This window comes from Labrus bergylta, chromosome 13 (genome assembly GCF_963930695.1).
Source record: "Labrus bergylta chromosome 13, fLabBer1.1, whole genome shotgun sequence".
Taxonomy (NCBI): domain Eukaryota; kingdom Metazoa; phylum Chordata; class Actinopteri; order Labriformes; family Labridae; genus Labrus; species Labrus bergylta.
In genome coordinates this window covers 18,790,448-18,811,726 of record NC_089207.1, presented here as the reverse complement: position 1 = coordinate 18,811,726, position 21,279 = coordinate 18,790,448, and the positions used below count along the sequence as shown (strand labels likewise).

Sequence of the window (21,279 nt, the reverse complement as noted above, 5' to 3'; positions counted from 1 at the left end):
TTGCCACTCTCCCTTATAGGATCCATAACATGTGACTGAAGGCTTAAGCCCAAACTGACCTCTACATGACCTCCTAATCACTGACCACTTAAACAATGTCCAAAGAAATGTCCCTTAAAACTACCTCCAAAATGTTTGATATACCATGAATCAGTCTGTAGACATTTCAAACAATGCAAGCTAACAGGTAGCAGGTCTGATGTGTTTAATCCATCTGCCAATGAGGCCTGAAGGAGCCTCTTTGAAGTGCAGTCAGGGAAGTCAGTGGGCAGGCTTTGTCTCTGTGCTTTTCTTCCTCCTGGTTAACAAGACATGTGATTAGCATTTCTGTCTGCTACCAAGTTTGCCCTCCAGTCCGCCTGCTCTGCCTTCAGAGGGAATACTGCCTGCAGGCTATTCTGTCAACAACAAGGTAAGACAGATTCACAAAGATTCTTTGACAAAAAAATGAAAGGAGGTGGATGCTGCTTTGTCTCAGAGGTTACAGATATTCATTATGTTGCTTTGTTTTTAAGATTAGTGCTGCTCAGTCTCTCAGTGGATGACAGAGATTTGGCTCATTTTGTTGGACCAAACGTCTGCCCCAAACTAATCCAACTTTTAATGCGAGACATCATCCATGTATTTAAAAGAGAAAAAGGGCAAGGCAAGTTTATTTATGAAGCTTAAATCATACATAGAGCAACTAAAAAAGTTAAAAACAGAACATTAGGAACATTGAGAGCTTTAAAAAGATGACATTAAGCTAATTAAGGACTTTTATTGAATCATAGTGTGGCTGAACAGATAATATCAATTATTAATGCAGATGTTTAAGTTTATCTTGGAGTTTCTTTAGTGTAAATTGAGAGAGGAATTGAGGACAGTTTTTAAGGTGAAGCTCAATATCTGTGAACCATTTAGCAAAAATAAGACACTAAAATATCCAAAGAAGAGGAAAGAACATGGCATCAAGCAAAAATATGCAGATCTGGCCTCTTCTGCCATTTTCACCTCTCAGAGCGCCAGAGTGGTTTATGTTGGAGTAAAGTAAGAATTTAAGCTCGTGAAACTGTTCCAGGTTTCCACAGGTGATATCAAGGTGAACCCTCCTTCTGCAAACACAGGGAGTCCTTCAGATGTGCACCTGTCGAGTGTCAAGTGTTACATGAACAATGATCAGAAACTCTTTTGTTTACTGGGGGCTATATGATTCTGTTCTTCTTGTAAAAGTAAAAAAAAAAAAGTAAAAAGTCCAAAAAATCATTCATAAAAAAGATGGAAACACAACAAGTGGCATGTTCTTTTGTTTTTTTTTATCATGTCCCCTAAAGGAAACAGAGAACGATATGTGACCAAGTGACACCCACTAAGCAAATATAAATATACAGCTTTAGTGCTCGTTGTTATTCAAGTGTAAGATATGAAGGGTGGGAATGTTTAAGCAATATGTCGTATAGCTGGATGACTCAAATGTTTTTTAGTAAGTTTCTTCCTGCAGATGAGACTTGCTGGCTTGTTTTGACCACTTGCAGAGGCTTAAATTAGATTAGGCAATTAGACAATTATGTGATGTCTCTGAGCATTCCTGTACATCTCCGTGAGAATATCAGAGTTTTGCATGCGTGGAGGTGTTGTTTGTGTGGAGGTGTGTGTGTTCATGTGTGCGTCGCTTTGTCTGCTTGAGTGGAGTTACCTCATCCTCTAAAAACAGAGCCTTATGAATAGACCATGTGAATGTTTTGGGCAGTTTAACGTGATTATGATTCCTGAGCAATGTGACGGTGGATCGGTGCCAGACCTCCACCGATCACAGGACAAATGCATGTTGCAGAGGAACTTTAAGCACCTTATTTAGATAAAATACCCAAAGTCAATGACTCTTCTTGAATTCAATTATTATTGTCTGCTGATTTCAGTGAAACAAAACTTCTAGAATTGCACTTGACCTGTTCAATGATAAACTGCAGACAGAAACAGTTAGCAACCGGTAAGAGACAGCACACTGGAGAAAAACACAGAGAAGATGACTGCAACTTTGCAAACTTTATGCCTTATTTCGAGTCGTTTCAATCACATATGGCCTTCTAACACTCCTGGATTTCTCTATGATGCAAGGCGCCGATCAATTTTTACATCATGTCCAGGTTACATACCCCATGCTTGTGCTTATCGATCAGCAACTGTACCATGTCGAAGCGCACCTCTTCTAACCGTGCCAGGGCTAAGGAAATGTACTGTGCTTGAGCACAATACGGAGCACTCACACCAGTCACACAAACTGGACTTTGAGGGTCAAACATCCTTCTGCACGGTATGGACTGCTTAGTGTGAGTGCACCCTTGGATGATTACATTTCCACGTTTTAGGATTGAATTGGGTTACAGTCTCCTTGGCAAAATCAAGGCTCAAACCATGAGGGCCGAAACTTACCTACTCCCCTAAATCCTCCACCTCCTCCCTGACTGCAGAGTGCACTCAGGTGTGCAGCAAACATTGGGAGGAGGGAGAACCAGGGAGAGAGACAACCAGGCTGAAAGTAAGAAACTTAAAAAGTGACAACACATCACTGTAACAAAATACTTGCTCCTCCACAAGATGTCTAACTCAGACTGCAAGAGCCCCATTAACTTTTCCCACAAAGTGCAGAGGCATTCATGTGCAAACTCTTCCCAAGAAATCAATAACCAACCTCTACAATGTTACATTAATTTATACCATGAACGTCCCTGACCAAATGATTAACTTTCACAGGCTGTTAGCATAAGCACCTTATTGTTCACATGATTTTTGGTAGTGCAAAACAGATGCAAGCTGGAGATCATTTTGACTAGGAGCTAAACCTTGGGAACAACATTTTGTGTTTTATTCTCCTTCTTTGTCCCATCAGCAGCAGTCTGTGTGCTGACTCTAATCCATCACAACCATCATGCCCGGCACCACACCAGCGAAGAAGTTGGACCTCTCCAAGCTCACTGATGAGGAGGCCAAACATGTGTGGGCCGTCGTCCAGCGAGACTTCGACCTGAGGAAGAAGGAGGAGGACAGACTCGGGTGAGCAAAAGAAATCACACATATCTGTTTAATTTCTGTTCGATACAGATCTGTCCGTCAGTAAGCACAGAGCTTATTCAATGCTAATATATTCAGGTAGTTATTGATATGATATTACAGCATCATATAGCTCACATAACACAGAGAGTCGGTAATCAAATGTCCTGTTTTCAAAGCCTGTAATGATTTTAATTGGTTGTCTGCAGTCTTGATAATTGAGAGAAGAAGACGGATGTTTGGTCTAAATTTAGCAAAAAAGGATCGGCGGATATAAATTGAAGTCTGTGCTGAACCTGTTACATCACTAACAGATGATGATTCAGTCGTTTGCTCCTTACTCACTGAGCGTCTGCTCACATGTTTGCCTTGCCGGGTCATATTAACTGAAGAAAGGTCAACATGACCCAGGGCTCTTACACAACACAGGAAGCCAAGGTTTGGTCTTACTGCTGGAACCACTTTCAAACCCTCTACCTTCGGTACAGCAGCTATAGGTCAGAGGTCAAAATCACCCAGGATCTGACAATGTATCTTTGAGTCAGTGTTTCACATATACTGTAGATCTCCAAAGTTAACCAAGCACCTATAAATATAGTATCCCTGCCTAGACATTCAAAATAAAAACTTCAAGGTTATAATTTTCTGGGCCGCCCCCTAGGAGGACAATAGCCTCTGTACATGGGGCGCGTGCACTAATCACTTCACCACCAGCACCCCAGCAATGTTTAGTCACCAAATTTACCTGGTGTGGGTGAAGACAAAGAGCACATATTTGGTTTAAATGAGTCTTGCCTGAAAGTCATTTATGCTAACTGCTGGGTTTGGAAATACAGAGAGATTTGCATCTGCTCTGAGAGGCATACAGTATGTCTCCGAAGGCGTGTGAACTCCCGTGCTTGTGCTCGTGCATGAAGTGTACCGTGCCGAAGCACACCTCTCCGAAGTGTGCCAAAGCCAAGGAAGAGTATTGTAACTGAGCACGGCACGGAGCGGTCACACTGGCCAAACGAACTGGACTTTAGGGTTGAAGCGTGCTTGGGTACGGTATGGATGGCCAGTGTGACCGCGCCCTTAGTTAACCTAACGACAGGCTGAGAGCTTGAGCTGAGGCAAGTTCTAAGCCTCTTGACTAACCATTACCTCACGCCCACCTGTCAATCATGACAGCTACACACACCTAACTATAGCTAACACGTATCGGTTTCAAAATCAAAACAGAGCCATTGAGAAGAAAATCACATTACAGTGTGTGTCCATGAAGACAATAACTAATCAGAACTATTTAGTTTTTTGTACCAGGCTGTAAACACGTTTATGCTGTAAAAACTGCTTTTTGGCTGTGGTTTGTATGTGACTTCTGGTGATCCTGGAGCCAGCATCAAGAAGACACTCGACAAACTGCAGGATTTTGCACCTCTGCATTGGCTTCATTTTTCAAGACTGGAGGTTGCCACTTGGTAACTGCACACTCGTAGTGTGATAACATGGCTTTGTATTTTTGCAAGTACACTTTGTGAGTGTGTAAAAAGAGTTCTGCGCTGATGTTTCCTCAGTTAGTAAAGATTCGAACATCACAACTTCCTCCTAACTGATGCTCTTATAAGTCAGATTTTAAGTGTGTATGGCCTTCAACTACAGAAGTAGGACTCTAGCAGGGTCTATACTCTTGTGTTGTGACTCAAACATGTTTTTTGTTTGTTTGGCTGTTCATGTTGCTTTTTAAATGTGGCCTGTATCAGCCTCCTGTGGGATTCCACATATGAAAGTGACCCATGTTTACACTGTCAGACTGATGGGGACCGAACCCCTGACCTTCTGGTAAAGAGACGACCGGCTCTACCACTAAACCACAGGCGTCTCTGTGTAAAAAGCTTAGGATGATACTTCTGCTCTGTCTTGCATATCTCATTGAGAGACTTTAAAATGTGTAGACTTGAAGACACTATGAAGTCATTCAGAACACTTCCTGTAGATCCTTTTTTGCCACATGGCCGTGCGTCTTTGTCTGATGCTATAAGTGTCATTTCATTTCAAACCCTACGCTTCGCTCACAGCCAAAGTTTCTCTTCTGCATTTTGTTTTCTGTTTTTAATGAGCCGTTCTTTGCCGCTGAGTCAACTGTTGTTTTCTTCCCATGCGTCTGCGATCCTAAAATAGGTACAGATCCTCATGTGGTTTACATATAAAACTGTCATGCCTGAACTTTGTTAAACCACATGTGTTGGATCATTTCAATTATTTTGGCATACTTCGGTATAGGCTTTGTTTTTCCATCAACACATACACTGAAAAAACAGATGTCATTCCGTTTTTTTTAAATGTGTTTAAAACTTTATTTTAAAGTGAGAATTGTGACAATGTCATCAATAAATACTTTGAGTAGCCGATACGTTTTAGATCTATTTGTTTTGTTACCCTTTTTTACCTCCTATTTGCTGCAAGGCTTCATATATCCTATTTTAATCTATTTTCATGCAATTAGCAATGCAGAAAACTTCCATCTATGATGCATTAAAATAAAAAATACTTGATGTCGATGGTCATCTGACTTTAAACATTTGAAAATTCTTCATCTGAAAAAGCTGCAGCAGATTATTTAACCGTGAAAAATGTTTAGTAATGGAGACGTATCCTATTTCTATCTGTCTCTGTCCCTCTCTATCTATTTATCTAGTTAACAAAACTTTTATGGTTAACAGCTGTTTGTTTTAAAGCCGTACTAAGTATATGAGCCACTGGATGTGACGGACAGTGTGGCCCCTTTAGGGAGAGGCCGGCATGAGCACCGGCACAAAAGCTAGGCTAGATGACTATGAAGACAGGATTGTTTGCTCCACATAATTTAGATAAATTCAATAAACACCAAGCTAAAAAACAAAGTCAGGGTTAATGTACACCATGTTGAGAAAATTCCCACTTTTCCACGAACAGGCCGCTTTGTTTTAGCCCTACTTCAGCACATCACATTGGATGCAAAAAAAGGGATCACATAACACCTTGATCAGCTTCCTTCCACTGGCTCCTAGTCCAGTCCAGAATCCCATACCAAAATATCTTTGTACCCTTCATTGCTTCGCTCCAATTTACATCACAGAACTCTTTAAAAGCTCGGCCCCTCAGATAATCAGATCAAGGACTTCTAACTATCCCACCATCAAATCAAAAAATGATCGGAGACAGTGCCTTTCTCTGTAGCGGCAACCAAGACTGTGGAACAACCTGCCATTACATATAAGACAAATGGATTCTCTATACTGCTTTAAAAATACCTGAAGACTCACTGTTATACCCTGTTTCACCAAAGCCTCTATGTGTCTTTATCAGTATGTTTTCATTGCTTTTGCTGCATGCAGCCTGAATGAGATGTTTGAGGTTTATTTCTCAACTATGACTGTGCGAGGCTGTGTGGAAGGGACTGTGCCTGTACCTACGCTTACTATTCTTGCCATGAGATGATCTTTTTATTTTAATTTTAAAAGTGCTTGTTGACCTTTGATATGATCCTCCGTCTGAAGCACACTGATCAGCTGTTTGGGTCTATAGTATAACTAAATAGAGTTGGCTTATCATTATTTTGAAACTTTGTAGGCGGCACGTCCGGTTTTTCAATTTAATTTGTGAAATTGTGAATAAGGTCCGTGAAATATCCACGTTCAGTACATGAGCTCTGAGTGGTGAGTGATGCAGACTGTGGGCATTTGTTCTGAGCTGTCCCTTTAAGCAAAGTGAAACCTTATCTACAAAGCTATGGTGCAGCTGACTTGTCTCTCTCCAGAGAACATTGTGTTTTTGGCTGGGTTGTCTGTGTCTGCCCGTTACAGTGTGTGCACATTTCTCTTTTTATGTCTCTCATTATAACTTTCACTAACCGCATGATGTTCTAGATGATAACTTTGAGAGCTGTTTAAGAGGGTGGAGAGGACAGAGTATGAGACTATTGTGTCAGAACATAGAGAACCCAGAGATAAACTCTCAAATTAAGACTTGTTTTAGAGCACCCCAGGTGGGTGACACTCCCACAGCTAGGTGTTTGTTCGGCCCTCTGAGTCTGCCTTCTCACCGTAAACAATAGGACATGGAGCAAGAAAGCCTGAGACACCCCAAGCCCTTCCAGAGAGGGGGCGTGGTCAGACACAGCTCATTTACATTTAAAGGTACAGACACAGAAACAGCCTGTTCTGAGCAGGGCTGAAATAGAGGGGTTTATAGACATGATCAAATACAGGATCAGAGTGGATTTAGAACAAGAAACTTCACACACATGTTTTAGGGAGCTCTGAGACTTATTTAAACTGGTTGAAAGGGAGAATATTATGTGACCTTTAATTTTGGAGGTGAATTAAAACTATGAAAGTTTTCTGTTTCTGCTGATGGATAGAAGGAGAGGAGATCATGATGTACAGTAACAGTTGGTAAATTAAGTCTTCACAACTGTCCGTGTCTGAGTGAACATCTGGCTGCTGCACCCAAATTCCTGAACTCTGCCAGCTGAGCTAAATGTCTGCAGTTCCTGCTTTTAATTAAATACTGAGGAAAAGTCAGGATTTTCAGGAAATACTGAAGTGTTTAACTTATTACCGAGAATATCACTATTTAAACTTTTAGCGAGTAAAATATGTAATATATAATATATATCAGATTTATGATTTTCACTTTTTAAGCATGAAAGCATGAGGAGGAAAACAAATAACCTTCAAATAAAGGCTCAATTATTGGCGTTAAAAAATAATTAACATGTGCATTGTGAAATGTTTGTTTGTTAAGTCCCTGCTCTAGTTTCAGTCACTCTGATAATAGTTAACCACTGCACTCGTCTTTGATATTTGACCTTGCCAGCGTTTTATTAGCACTTAGAAGGTTAAGAGGTATCCTGCAGCACTCATCTAATGTAAATCATTGAGAGGGTTCTTGTACACCAGATCTGTGGGATCAGATGTCTCAGAGGGCAGATTTTACAGATATTACTTTTAGATCACATCGCTAATGGTCAGCAGCTGTATCTGCAGAGGGTTATGTGAATCTAACAAAGGATCCTATTTATTCAGATGATCTGGGCTATGATTTGAAAAGCATGGCTTTAAAAGAAAAAGCTTTAATAAACAATAAGTTGCCTCTGATCCTCGATGGGTGTTTGTGCCAGACTCCACCCACGCTGAGCGACATTTGGGAATTGTTATCTGAGATTTATTCCTCCCTGCTACTGTCAGTATCTCAGAGCGCTGAGCGAAGATGTTACTCCCCCATCAGCTCAGGTTAACTTTAAACTTTGCTGAAGAGATGCTCCGACTCAAAGCAATGAAGTCATACATGAGACAAGTGTAAGGAGCAGCCAAGTGAAACAGAGGAAGAGAAAATTATTCTTGGAATAGGATTTGGCATTACTTATTAGGGTTTTGTGCAGAATAAGACTGAATAATTGTAGAACTTCTAGCATTGTACAGATTTAGTAATTGGCTGCAGAAAGAGATTTTAACCAATATTCACCACAAATGTACTTTTACAAAAACATTGCACAATTAAATGTCATTGAAACATAACAAGAAAAGTGATTTTCTGCAAATACTTCTTTACTTGTAAGTGATTACAGTAACAAAACCAGTGTTGATTTAAATAAAGGAAATTTAAAGGTTTGAATTATTGGTTTGTTTCATACTAATATAATGACTTAACTGTAATGATAAGGTGGAAGAACTTATTATAACCCAAGATCTTCTAGACCAGTGGTTCTCAACTCGCCTAGCCTCAGGACCCACCACCAAAGGCACTGCTTGTCAAAAGGCAAGGCAGGCAACTGCTTCGGGCCCCAGACCAGTAGGGGACCCCTGAGGGCTAAATAATTTTAAACCAAAGCAGTGGATCAAAATGTGCAAATTTTGCAATGACTGTAGGAATCCTCCCAAAGGGGGCCCCATCTGACAGCACTCACCCTCGTTGCCCTGCTAAGCATTGCATGCACTATTGCTGTGAAAACCAAAGTTTGCCAATGAAAGTCAACAAAGACAAATTAAAAGGAGTAATCCGTCTACAGGCGAGCAAAAGAAACAAGAAAAAAGAGGATTACGCGTCGGGACACTGGCAGACATGATGGTGATGGACGCTGGTTTGAGGGCCCCACAGTTGATTTTTTTCTAGGGCCCTGATGGACTTTAGAATCGCCACTGCCCACCACCAACTTAATTTCTGATATTTTTCGACCAATCAGATGTATTAATGAAAAATTGTGTAGTTTGGACCTCATCTGATACAAAACATGTGAAAAAGCAATAAACTAAACTAACATGTTTAAAAAGCGCTTCACACACTTTTTTTTTACACACGTTTTTTTTCCCAGGCACACATTACAGACACACTGAAAATGGGTCCAGACCCACCAGTTAAGAACCACTGTTGTAGTGTACAAACCAACCACACTGTGCTGCTCTTTTCTCCTGTGTGTAGCAGAAACAGAGGGGTATGGTTTTCGCTGAGGAGGTTTCTGAGATAATATGAGGCTTTGATAAAACCAGAATTCGGTGTTTTGTTCAGACCACCTAAACTGAGAACAAGTCTTGATCAAGACAAGACTTAATGAGTCTTTTTTTGTGTGTGATGTAGACCAGGACAGGCAGAGACTGCATCAAGACCAGGAGCCTCGCTGTTTTACACTTACAATCATAATTGGAATATGTCAACTAAAGGAATGGAGGACACTTCAAGAGTCCTAAAGGAGGACTCTTGAAGTGTTAATGGTCAGGTTAAAGGGCCAATTCCATCTATCCACGGTCTACAGTGCTTATCCTTTTGCTGGCTGTGGAGGGTTGTAGCGACCTCAGCTGACCTATAGGTCAGGAACCCGTTCCGCCCTCATTATGCTTTTGCACTTACACACTGCAACCTTAACGCCATAATATTGGTCTCCTATTTGTGTAGCTTCACACTATGTTACGGTGTTGCAGATGTGTAAGATGCATGGCGAGTGAACACACAGGACACAAACTCTACCCAACACACACATACAGCACTGTTCCACCCTGCCAGCCCTGACATTACACATCGCCATCATTTTCCCCTATTACTCCTCGGTTACTATTTCTAATGGTGGATCAGGGCAGAACGACTTTGCCCCACTATTCCGCCGCAGTGCATTACAGATCGCAGATGTAACAGGACGTAGATCTTCCACCTTGATCTGGCAATATCTGAGTTCCAAGTGATCGTGCATTAGTCGGACTGAAAAGCTTGCATATAGGAGCAATAACCTATCCCCGTATGCCTAAATTTCCCTCAAACTAACACTGCATTAGTTTAATCTCCCTAGATGCAGTAATTTGCATCAATGCCTCTGGCAATGCCACATGGATATTATATAGCTTAATAACGGCATAAAGTGTTATGAAAGCTTAAGATACAGATCTAAAAGGTCATGCTCAGTTTTACTGGCCTCACATCTCAACAGTTTAATCTTATTTGTAGCCACAGAACTAAATATTTCCAGTTCCTTCAGCTTTTACTGACTTCTCTGTTTAAAATGGCTAGCATTATATTTACTCAGAGCTGCCAAATGAAGCCACGCGTTGTCATCCGTGTGCTGACTACCATCTCTTTACACATAACATCCAGCCAACATGTTGACTCATAAATTCTCTGTTTAAGGAAATTAAACATGGTTTTATTTGTTATCTATAAAAATAAAAAGTAGGCCAGTGCAGTGGTTTGGAGATGTAACTTCAAATGTACTTCATGTGATTTTGCTCTGTTGCAGAGAGTGACAAAAGTAGTGAAGGACATGGTTAGCTTAGCTTAGCATAAACACTCAAATGGGGAAAACTAGCCTGCCTCTGACTAAAGTTGAAAAACAAAAAATACACACACCTCTTTAGAGGTCTTAGTTTATGGACCAATGCAAACATAAATCCTATTTGTGGTTTTGGGAGGAGTTAATAAGCATTGTAAAAAAAAAATGTTGGCAAAGCATTTAATCCTTCTCCGGCTCAGTATTTCTGTGTGGTCTCTTCAGCTGAGTGCTGGATGCAGAAAGCACAAGTTTGGTTCTTTCTCTTTGTACCAGAATGGCAGTTTCCAAGTAAGATTTGTTTTTTAAAACCTGTCATTAATTAACTTTAACTAAGATTAAGTGACTAATGGCGATGCACGGTGGAGCAGTGGTCAATGCTGTTGCTTCACAGCAAGAACGTTCCTTGTATGAATCCTCGTCTGACAGGAGCCTTTCTGTGTGGAGTTTGCATGTTCTCCCGTGCATGCATAAGTTCCTCCCACAGTCCAAAGAAATGCTCGTTTGATTAATTGGTTACTCTAACATAGCCCATATAGGTGTGAATGTGAGTGTGGCTGATTGTCTGTCTCTCTATATGTCAGCCCTGTGATTGACTGACGAACAGTCCAGCGAGTACCCCGTCTCTCACCCAATGACAGCTGGGATCAGTTCCAGCCCCCCGCGACCACTAACGGAAATATCTATAGCGGTATAGATATTGGATGTATGGATTAAGTGCTTGAATTTACAGCAAACAAAATAAGCACAGTTGCTCTATTCTAGCAGGTTGCAGCTGTACAGCAAATATTTGTACCAGTAGAACTCTACATGAACCCTCCTTTAATTTTACACATCTATCAAGCCAAGTACACCAGGTGGTAATTTTGCCCATTAACAATATTTAATTGCAATAAGTCCTGTTAGAAAGTCAGTAAAAAACACTTTTCTGTGATACCTGAAGTGGAAAGCCATTTTCTGTTGTGGCTCAGGGTGCCTCTGAGTATTTACTACAAGACTTTATTATGTGACTCTGTAAACAATAAAATTGTTAACCTTCAAGAAATGCATTTTATGTGGAAAAATGCAGTTTCTGCCTTTTCTATAATGTTCCTGCTCAGATTTTTGATTCATGTTAATTAAAATTAAAGTATTTATTCCTACTTACTTTGGGACGAGGTATCAATACAATATATTAAAGAAAAAATGTATCCAACAGTTGAACCCTGTTTTTACATTTCTGTATTTCTAACTTTGTCTCTTTTTAGGGACCTGAAGACCAAGATTGAAAAAGAAGACACCAAGAGAGAGCTGTTGGGCAACCAGAGCAGCCTGACCGAGTCCTACTGTATCCGATGTCTCCAGCCCTTCAAGTTCCTGGTCAACAGCAAGCGTCAGTGTTTGGACTGTCAGCTGTACACCTGCAAGTCCTGCAGCCGCTACAACAAGAAGGAGCAGGGCTGGGTGTGTGACCCCTGTCGCATGGCCAGGTAGGAAATAACACATGGAAACTTGAGAACCGGTTCAAACCGAGGACAGAGACTTGGACGAAAGCTGAAAAATCTCATCAATAAACAGTGGAAATCCAATTGTAAAAGGGATCATTTTTGTAACCTCAGCCTTTTGAAGACAGTTGTTCACCGCTTGATACTGAGAAAGTAATCATTTAAAGGATTTGTGAAAGAACATTTTGGTCTCACATTAGAGGCCACAAATTATGAAAAATACACTGATACAATAATATGTTTATGGAACAGTAATATGTGTCCCTAGCATGTCTACAAACCCACCAATTATAAGAAAAGTCCATCCTCTCCGTCTTTTACCTGCGCCACTTTTCAGAAAATGTGCAGTATGCAAGTCATTTGCATCATTTGGGTCAGTACTGTTGAAATTTCTAACAAATAACAGCTACATTACATAACAGGTCCCTGTGGAACAGAGAAACCCATATTCTGTGTACACTTTGAGGTTCAGTGTGTTTTTCCTGCTCGCTCTGACAGCACATGCAGCGTTGATGGACATTTTGGCAATTTTTATTGACGCAGCTAAGATTTATTTTACTGTGCAAACTCTGCTGGATGCAGTACATGATAACAAGAAGCCATATTCCAAAATGTCAAACTCAAGGCCTCAATACAGCAGTCCAGAAATCTGTGTGAAAAGAAGCGATTCCTTTGTACGTTTTCCGTAAGTCCTTGGTGTTTTGTTTCTCTTCTTTCCTTTAGGGTCCTGAAGATCGGTACATTGGAGTGGTACCATGAAAATGTTCGAGCCCGCTTCAAGCGCTTCGGCAGTGCCAAAGTGATGCGATCGCTGTTCAAGAGGTTGAGCGGAGGACACAGTCACTCCCAGGATGACCTTGAAGGTCAGAAGTATTTCTGTTCTTCGTCTCTCCCTTTAAAAGGCCTTTCTAGGTACTTTTAGGTACAGGATGACTTGTTAATTAGTTCTTGAAATGCTTTATTCTGCTGACATTAGTTGTGCTTTGAGGACATATTGTGTGCATGCCTGGTCAATGTCTAACAGTGCCTTAATTTTTAAATCCTGTCCCTGTGGTCTTTCATCGAAGAGTTTAAACATGCACCAGCTGACTGGAGCTGCACAGGGTTATTCTGAGCAGCTGCCGTGTGAGAACGTCTGTATGAATGAGAAAGCATGCTAATCAAAAGGTTACAAATATGGCAGAATGTCAGTTCTCAGGTCAAGGTTGCTTTGAAGGGACGACCTTAACAAATTCCCATCTGTTCCGTTCATTCCACTCAGGAGGAGCTGAAGGTCAGAAGTTGATGCTGCAGAGAACTGTTGAAGTCTGCTTGAGTTTAGCTTACCATAAGAAATCCACAATAAATGAAAGGATTCAAAGAGTTTCAGCAGCTGCAGGCTGGACTGTTACTGCATGGAAAATATTCATAAGACATCTGAATCACTCTCCAGCATCGGATAATTACTGAAACATCACGATGACAAGTGTACCATAAAAAAGGTCAATTTTCAAGTTCAAATTCAGAAGTTGGAAGAAAGATAGTCGCACGATTTTTGTAAAAGGATACTGCAAGTTTGTTGAAGTAGCATGAACATATTGCAAGGTTGCTATGCTAATTCTTTTGTACAAACTAAATGTCAACCAGTGAATAGTGAAAATGGTTTGAATCAATGGCCGCAGTACTCTACACACTCCCAAAACCTTACAATAGCTACTCTCACACAGCTTCGTTTCCAAACAGATGTCTTCATTCTTTTTTTTGGCCCAATAGGAACAAGAGTTCAACATTAGCATTAACATAAAAGCTGCAAACTCTCTGTGCAGCAGCTCAGTTTCGTGTTCTGTATTGAGTTATGTTCCATTGCAACTTCACTATTAAATAGAATAAATTCAATTACATTACATTACACAGAATGGCATTGCTACAAGTCAGAATCATCTGTTTCTATTGACTCATATGGAGATACTCTGCAAGTTGAGGCTGATGTAATGAGCAAAATGAATCAGGGAAGGATGCAGTGATTAATAAGGACCAATCAGCAAGCGAATGGTGCCTGTTGCTATTTTACATAAAGTCTTTTTTCTGCCTTTACCCACATAAGCTCACTCCAGTTATCAGCCCCCAAACGTTATTTCCAAAAGCCTCTCATTTAAGAGGCTCCAAAATGTTGTATTAATTTGGACACCAGGCAAAAATGTAACACAGAAATATAGATAGCCTAATAAACTCCACATTGTTGTTTTCCTCTCATGAGTTAGCCTCCTGTCCATCAGATCCTTCATTTTTGTGATATTGAGTCACAATAATGAAGTTTCCTTCAGATAGGAAGCATTTATCGTGAGGCTGCCAAATCTGTCACAGGGATTTAATATCCTCCATCTTTTCTGTTTTTCCAATACTGGCTCCACACAGCTGTGCCGACTACTGTCACAGACTATTCTGTCTCAGGACCTGGACCTGACTCGGGCCAAGTCCTCTAGTGTTCTGTTTATGTCCTCGACTCTGTCTTGTAGGACATTTAAATGTCCTCTGTGCCTCTTGAGACTGAATTACTAGAGGAAAAATATGCTGATGGTAATTTTTATGTTGCTCCTCATGTTTAAAGTCAGTAAATACAGTGATTGTATGAGGCATATCAAAACCACCATTTTATCTCCGTTTGAAGTTGCTCACACAGCATTGATAAATATCTTCCAGCCCCACCCACAGCATTTCAAACCAGTGCCCTTGCAGCATCGGCTCTAAACATTATTAGACACAGCAGGTCTCCAAGTGAGATCATAGCAACATGAGATCAATGAATTATGAGCAGACAGCCGAGACTCCTGGTACTGCTTACGCTGAGTCGCCCCGGAGGATTTTGGGAAAGGATACAGAGCACGTTGGCTTAGCCCAGCGGGCCTTGTGATCATCCAGTCACATGTCTCCCATTCTGTGCCTGGAATTGAACGGTGCAGTCTTGCAGAGCTCAGCCAACCGGAGGCAGAGAGAGAAAGACAGAAAGAGGGAAGGAGAACAAACCTTTTGTTTGTCTTGTATTAATGAGGAATAAAGTTAACAGTGTGCGCACAGATGTGTGTTATATGTACCAAACACATCATAAATATGCGTGTTAACAGATGCATTGCGTTTAAAATGATTAGCAATTCATCACATGCAGACATTCACGTGACTACCTGGATTAAATTCAACATGCATGACTGTACGCTCCCTCTCTTTCTCGCCCTCTCTCTCTCACACACACATTCTTGTGCTGTCTTTTTTACTGTATGTGTTCTGCTGAGGTCCGCTGGGCCCCCAAAGCTCGGAGGGTGTCATACTTTGTGTCCAGTGTCTTTGTGCACAAGGACTAACGTTCACATAAAGAGTCTTTGTTCACAAACGTTCAATAAAAATTAAAAAAAAAACAGGGAATAGGTGTTCAACTGGTTTCCAGTTTAATAGTGCAGCTGCTGCTTCTGATTATCATTTTATGTGGAAAAGAAAGGACTACCAAAAATTAGCAACATTTGCAGAGCTATTTATTAGAGTAACTGCATGGCAAGAAAACTAAAGCTAACCTGGTTTATATCCATGCTAGTAGATAAAGGTCAAGAGTGAGAAGGTAATTAAAGATAATCAGGTCGGGTCGCCACAATAACTACAATAAACTAAGTGACTGATTTAAAGCATGAGGAAAGGCAACACAACTCAAGCACATCTCTAATCAGAAGCTTTCTGCTTTTACCTAATCTTACCCTTACAAGCCTGAAACAAAGACACACGGCTGCTATGCAAGCCTTTCTTTTGTTTGAGTTTGAGTTATTTTGTTTTTACCAAAGTGGTGGTCCATTTGGCCAACTGGCATTTCCATCCCTTTTACCTGATAACTAGCTTTGCTAAAAAACAAATAAATAAATGTCATTGTGGTCACTAGAGCTTCTATAAAGGAGCATGGGTCTGAAGTGCTTGTACTACTGTCAGTAATGAAGTCACTGCCATACATATCTTACTCTTTTACTGAACTTATCATCCTTCAAATTTGACTTCACACTTACATAATACACTTTGTCTTTCTTTGTACTTCAGTGATGCTCTTTGCGTTACTCTCTGTAATGTTGGAGCAACCTGGCAGAAAGGTTTCCTTCAGTGTAAAGAAAGTTATTTCTTCTCTTTTCTTGTCTTGTATCTCTTATCTTGTCTCTTGTATTGTCTCTTGTCTTGCCCTGTTTCTTGTCTTGGCTCTGGTCTCGTCTATTCTCATTTATTCTCGTCTCATTTCTTGTCTTGTCTCGCTTGTCTGATGTCTCTGGTCTCTATAGTCTCTGGTCTGGTCTCTGGTCTCTAGTCTCTGGTCTCTGGTCTCTATAGTCTCTGGATTGGTCTCTGGTCTCTATAGTCTCTGGTCTGGTCTCTGGTCTCTGGTCTCTATAGTCTCTGGATTGGTCTCTGGTCTATATAGTCTCTGGATTGGTCTCTGGTCTCTATAGTCTCTGGATTGGTCTCTGGTCTCTATAGTCTCTGGTCTGGTCTCTGGTCTCTAGTCTCTGGTCTCTGGTCTCTATAGTCTCTGGATTGGTCTCTGGTCTATATAGTCTCTGGTCTGGTCTCTGGTCTCAAGTCTCTGGTCTGGTCTGGTCTTCTCTTTTCTTCTCTGCTCTCTTGTCATATCTCTTGTCTTGTCTTCTCTCTTGTCCTGTCTTTTGTTTTGTTTCATTGTCTTGTCTCTTGTGTGTCTTGTCTTGTAAATGATCTTGTCCTGTCTCCTTGTCTATTGTCTCCTTCTCTCTTGTGTAGTCCTGTCTTGTCTCTTGTAATGTATTTTCAGAATTGACTCTACCTATTAGATTATTAGAAAGATTTTTGCCTTGCAGTTCTGGATGTTTCTCACAGTGGGTACTTTGGTTTGGGAGCAGACTAAAATGTTCTGGTTAGGTTGGCACAGTCAGCTCTCCCCGGGCTTTATTCACATTGGCACATCAAGAAGAGAAGAGTAGAGCCAGGAAACTCAATGTTATGATACCATTACTATACTTGGACTGAGTAGTAGCATTAGTAGCTGCACTAGTAACACTTTTTAAAGATTTTCTTGTCCGTCTTGATATTTTTCCAATACATTTTTATTAATAACTTCTTTGAGTGATGTGGAAAATGGCTGTAAAATCGACTTATATCAAAAGTTGTGCAGTTCATATTCATCACAGTCGTGAACAGTAATGTGCATGAACATTGATTGCTACGTTGTTGTTCTGCACAAGCTTTTAACTCTTATCAGTTCATCTGCTAATCTTGAACATGCTTCTTCTCCTTGCAGCTCCCAATCCTTCCATTTCCATTTCTGTTTCCAGTTCAGTAGGCAACTTTTACTCAGAAACGAAACTCACACTCTCGTAAAGAGCAGCTGAAAACATACAATGGTGCAATTCTTTCCTCCTAATGCTGCACTTGTGCCAGACATAATTTTGTAAAATATGCTGCCCCATATACAGAATGCATATGTCATTTTATTCAGGATTTTGAACTCTGTTTTTATAAGTTACATGTAGGTGTGCTCGCCTCAGAGATTTGCAGATGCATGTACCAAGAGGAAAGCCAGATTATTTAAAATGTGCACCACATTATTTATCAGAAATCATAGAACTACATGTACAGTATATTGTCCTTCAGTTAATCTTAACATGCTTTAACACCAACATGTCTGCCTTCTTTATCCGCAGATGGATACGAGGAGCACAGCATGGATGCAGCTGATTCACAACACTACAAAGCGGTACGGAAACTTCTTTTTCTCTCATGGTTTTACAACATGCTGTTCTTGTCCATTTTTATGCGCTCTAACTAATTGTCTAATCTTTGTTTGCTTGTTGAGAGCATTAAATAAGCAACCATCTTGCAGCTATTTTGTAGGCACTTAAGTTTAAGTGAGCTTGCGGTTTGCAGAGAGCATTCCATTGATATGCGTCATAAAACAGGAAATAGATATCAATTTGTATTTGGACAACAAAATGCTAGCATGTCTGCTGATTGCTAATCTATGTTGAGATGTCAGCAAACCCACAAGCCATATCCGATTCTTGTTTTTAATTCCAAAGATTAGGGTTTGGTAGGTTATTTTATTTGTAACGGTGGGCGAAATCAGATTGATGCAGTAAACAATTGTTTTTTTAAATCACAGCAAGAACTACTGAGCAATGTTAGTACAGTTTGGATACAACCTGTGGGTGTTGTGGGTGTTGCGACACCCACACTTTCACCACTTTCACGTATTTTCATCCCCCACACTTTTTACCAGTGGAATCATTGAGGAAAACCTATTAGTCAAGTAAGATTTATTAAGTGACAATTAAGCCAATCATAGCTGTTCGGTTACAGTTGAAGCACAGTAAAGTTACCTGCATTTAGCAGTAATCCTCCTGTCACTCCTGAGCTCAGAGCTAACAAATGGATACATGCTACATGTAGCATCCTTCTGAAAGAGAGTTAGTCACCCAAACAGATGTTTTTAAGATAAATCCACCTCACAAAACAACGTAAGTGTAACATTTTCTCCTTTTGGTTGTCATTTTAGCTGTATTTATTTACTCCTGTAACTTTACGATGTAGCGGAAGTCCCCTTTGCATTTTTTTCAAAATAAAAGCACATTATATTTGAAGACTGGAAATAAAGAGACTGAGGCATAAGGCAATAGAATAGCAAAATAAAAGCATCACAAAGAGCAGTTTTGAATCTAATTTTTAGAGCTAACTGGGTTACTCCACAATGGATGTTCATAAAGTTAGTGTCTATTTATAATATTTTGTAACTTTGTCTTGTTGTATGATGTGTCAGCTAAACTTAGTTATTGGACATTAAATGAACCAGAATGTGTTGATTTGCTAGAGGGTGGTAATATACTAGCATTAGAACACCCGCACTTTTAAAATCGCTGCTCCACCCCTGACTGTAAGTGTCTTTAAATCACGGTCATTCAGTGTCAATTTACATATGTGCCACGTGAAGCTATGAGCTAACCAAAGAGTGCTAACATTAGCCTGCTAACACAATGCACACAATGCACGCCACAGGCAATTGCAGCTCGAGCGAAGGACACTTTTGTCCAGAGCTTTCATTTAATGGAGCTTAACTAGGATTTGTTGTAATTGATACTTCCGTTGTGTGAACAGGAGGGGACAGGGGTTGGAGGTGTGCCGCTGGAGGAGAGCGAAGGCTTCAGAATAGAGGAGGTGTCGCCAAACAGCAGTTTGTTTTGGTTTCATGCTGGTGCTCAAGGGCGACATCTACTGGATAAAAAAGTCACACATTCTTCCTTTAAGTCATTGTTGAAGTTATGTTTCGTTGAGGATAGGACTCCTCTCAATAATTCAGAAGGTTGCTCGTTATGAGGTCATGGCTGGTCTCATTGTCCTGTAGCTGGAAAATATTTTCATTTACTAAAGAGGGGCCTGCAGAAAAAGTTTGGGAACCATTGCTCTAGATATAGACAAAAGTTTGTCAAAAGGACACATCCTTGTGAAGGGCTTACCTGATCTGAATGTGTCCTATTAAAAAAGCTTACAGGCGCCGGAAGGCTGGTGGTTAGTTTGCTCGCCAAATGTACGTAGGCCGCTGGCCGCCAAGTGGCTGGCCTGGGAATCGAATCCAACCTGTGACTCCTTTTTCAGCTGTCATTCCCCACGCTCTCTCCCTGATTTCTGACTGTCCACTGTCCTATCTGTAAGTGGAGGCATTAAAAGCCACTAAACTAAACCTTCAAAAAAGGCCAAGAGTCCAGGAAACAATGTTGTAACCTTAAGTAACATTTTTCTAAAAATAGATTGGTTAAACAAATGGGTGGTAACATTCTTTGAAGTATTCAACTCTTAACAAATCAATATTTTTGTAAAGTTTATTTTGCATGCATATGTTGCTTAAAACATCAAAGAGTAATCAGGGGTCTGCTCTGGTCACTGCTCTTTGTCAGCTCCTTCCTCTGTTGAAAGGCCTAGGTGTTTCCTACACGGGTTATCTTTGTGATGTAGACCAGCCCCAAAAAGCAACTGGAATGCTTTGACAGCTAGTGATGGTTAAGGTCAGGCACGGGCAATTGCAGCGGTGTATTGTGGGTAAATACTTCACTGTCATACACAATGTACATAAAAAAAGCCTGAGCAGAGTTGAAAGAGCTCCAGAGATCTGAGAAAAAGCTGCATTGAGTCCACTGGAATTCATCATAAAACCAAAAACTGCTATTGTTTACACCACAGTCTGTGTGTAATGTGGGAGCAGGACTTTGTTTATGTTCAATCACTGCAGGGTCTGTTGAAGGGGGGAAAAGGCGTGTCAGGACTCCCGGGCTCTGCTGGGTCTCTGGAAAGCTCTGCCTCTGTTTCCACTCGGAGTCCTGATTTAGATTTGATTTAGATCTAATATGATTGGACTTCTGAATAATGAAAGAACAAGGCAGACCATGAGAAGGCCAAGTGAGACTTCCTGCATGCCTTGTTGATTTTCACTTAGACACAGTGCCCCCTACTGTTTCAAACACAGTACTACCGTTGGAAACACCTCACTGCGTGTTCTGTTCTTGGAGTCTTTCTTGCGGTTGTGCACCTGAAGATTGATTAGTTTGAATGTGCTCCTTTTTCTACTGTCTATGGACATGACCACATTAAATGGTAAATGTGCCTATTCTTGATTTTGAGATTTCAAACTTGTTGCAGAGTATGTGTCATAATTTTTTCTCCATATTTCAGGAGATGTCATTTATTAAACTATTTATCTTGTAGTTTGTTTCATGTGATCTGTCTGAGCTTGTTTTTGCACCATTTGGTCATCAAGTTGAACACCAAAGTCCTTTTCCCAGCTATGTGTCATAGTGATCATGGTCTTATCATTCATTTTGATTTCAGTTTTGTCTTCATTTATCCTGCCATATTGACACCAATCAATAATCAGATGCTCTAAGAAGAAGAAAAACATTGTGTCTTTAGCCATTGCAGGGTTGTAATAATTCCACCCAGTGATATAAATTGGTTTTAATAAAATATTAG

General features: G+C 40.5%; 1 protein-coding gene across 4 annotated transcripts in view; it reads left to right on the top strand.

The window, feature by feature from the left end:
• The first annotated feature begins 267 nt into the window (after positions 1 to 267).
• The window catches only part of mlphb (melanophilin b), a 35,981-nt gene continuing 14,969 nt past the window's right edge, over positions 268 to 21,279 (top strand). For 3 of the 4 annotated variants that reach the window (XM_020633156.3, XM_029277199.2, XM_029277197.2), the window contains exons 1-5: positions 268 to 412; positions 2,870 to 3,033; positions 12,052 to 12,273; positions 13,012 to 13,151; positions 17,967 to 18,019. In XM_020633156.3, coding sequence (XP_020488812.2) covers positions 2,909 to 3,033; positions 12,052 to 12,273; positions 13,012 to 13,151; positions 17,967 to 18,019 — 540 coding nt within the window. In that variant the 5' untranslated portion in view covers positions 268 to 412; positions 2,870 to 2,908. The remainder of the gene's footprint in view (positions 413 to 2,869; positions 3,034 to 12,051; positions 12,274 to 13,011; positions 13,152 to 17,966; positions 18,020 to 21,279) is intronic. The other variant, XM_029277198.2, reaches the window with a different exon arrangement.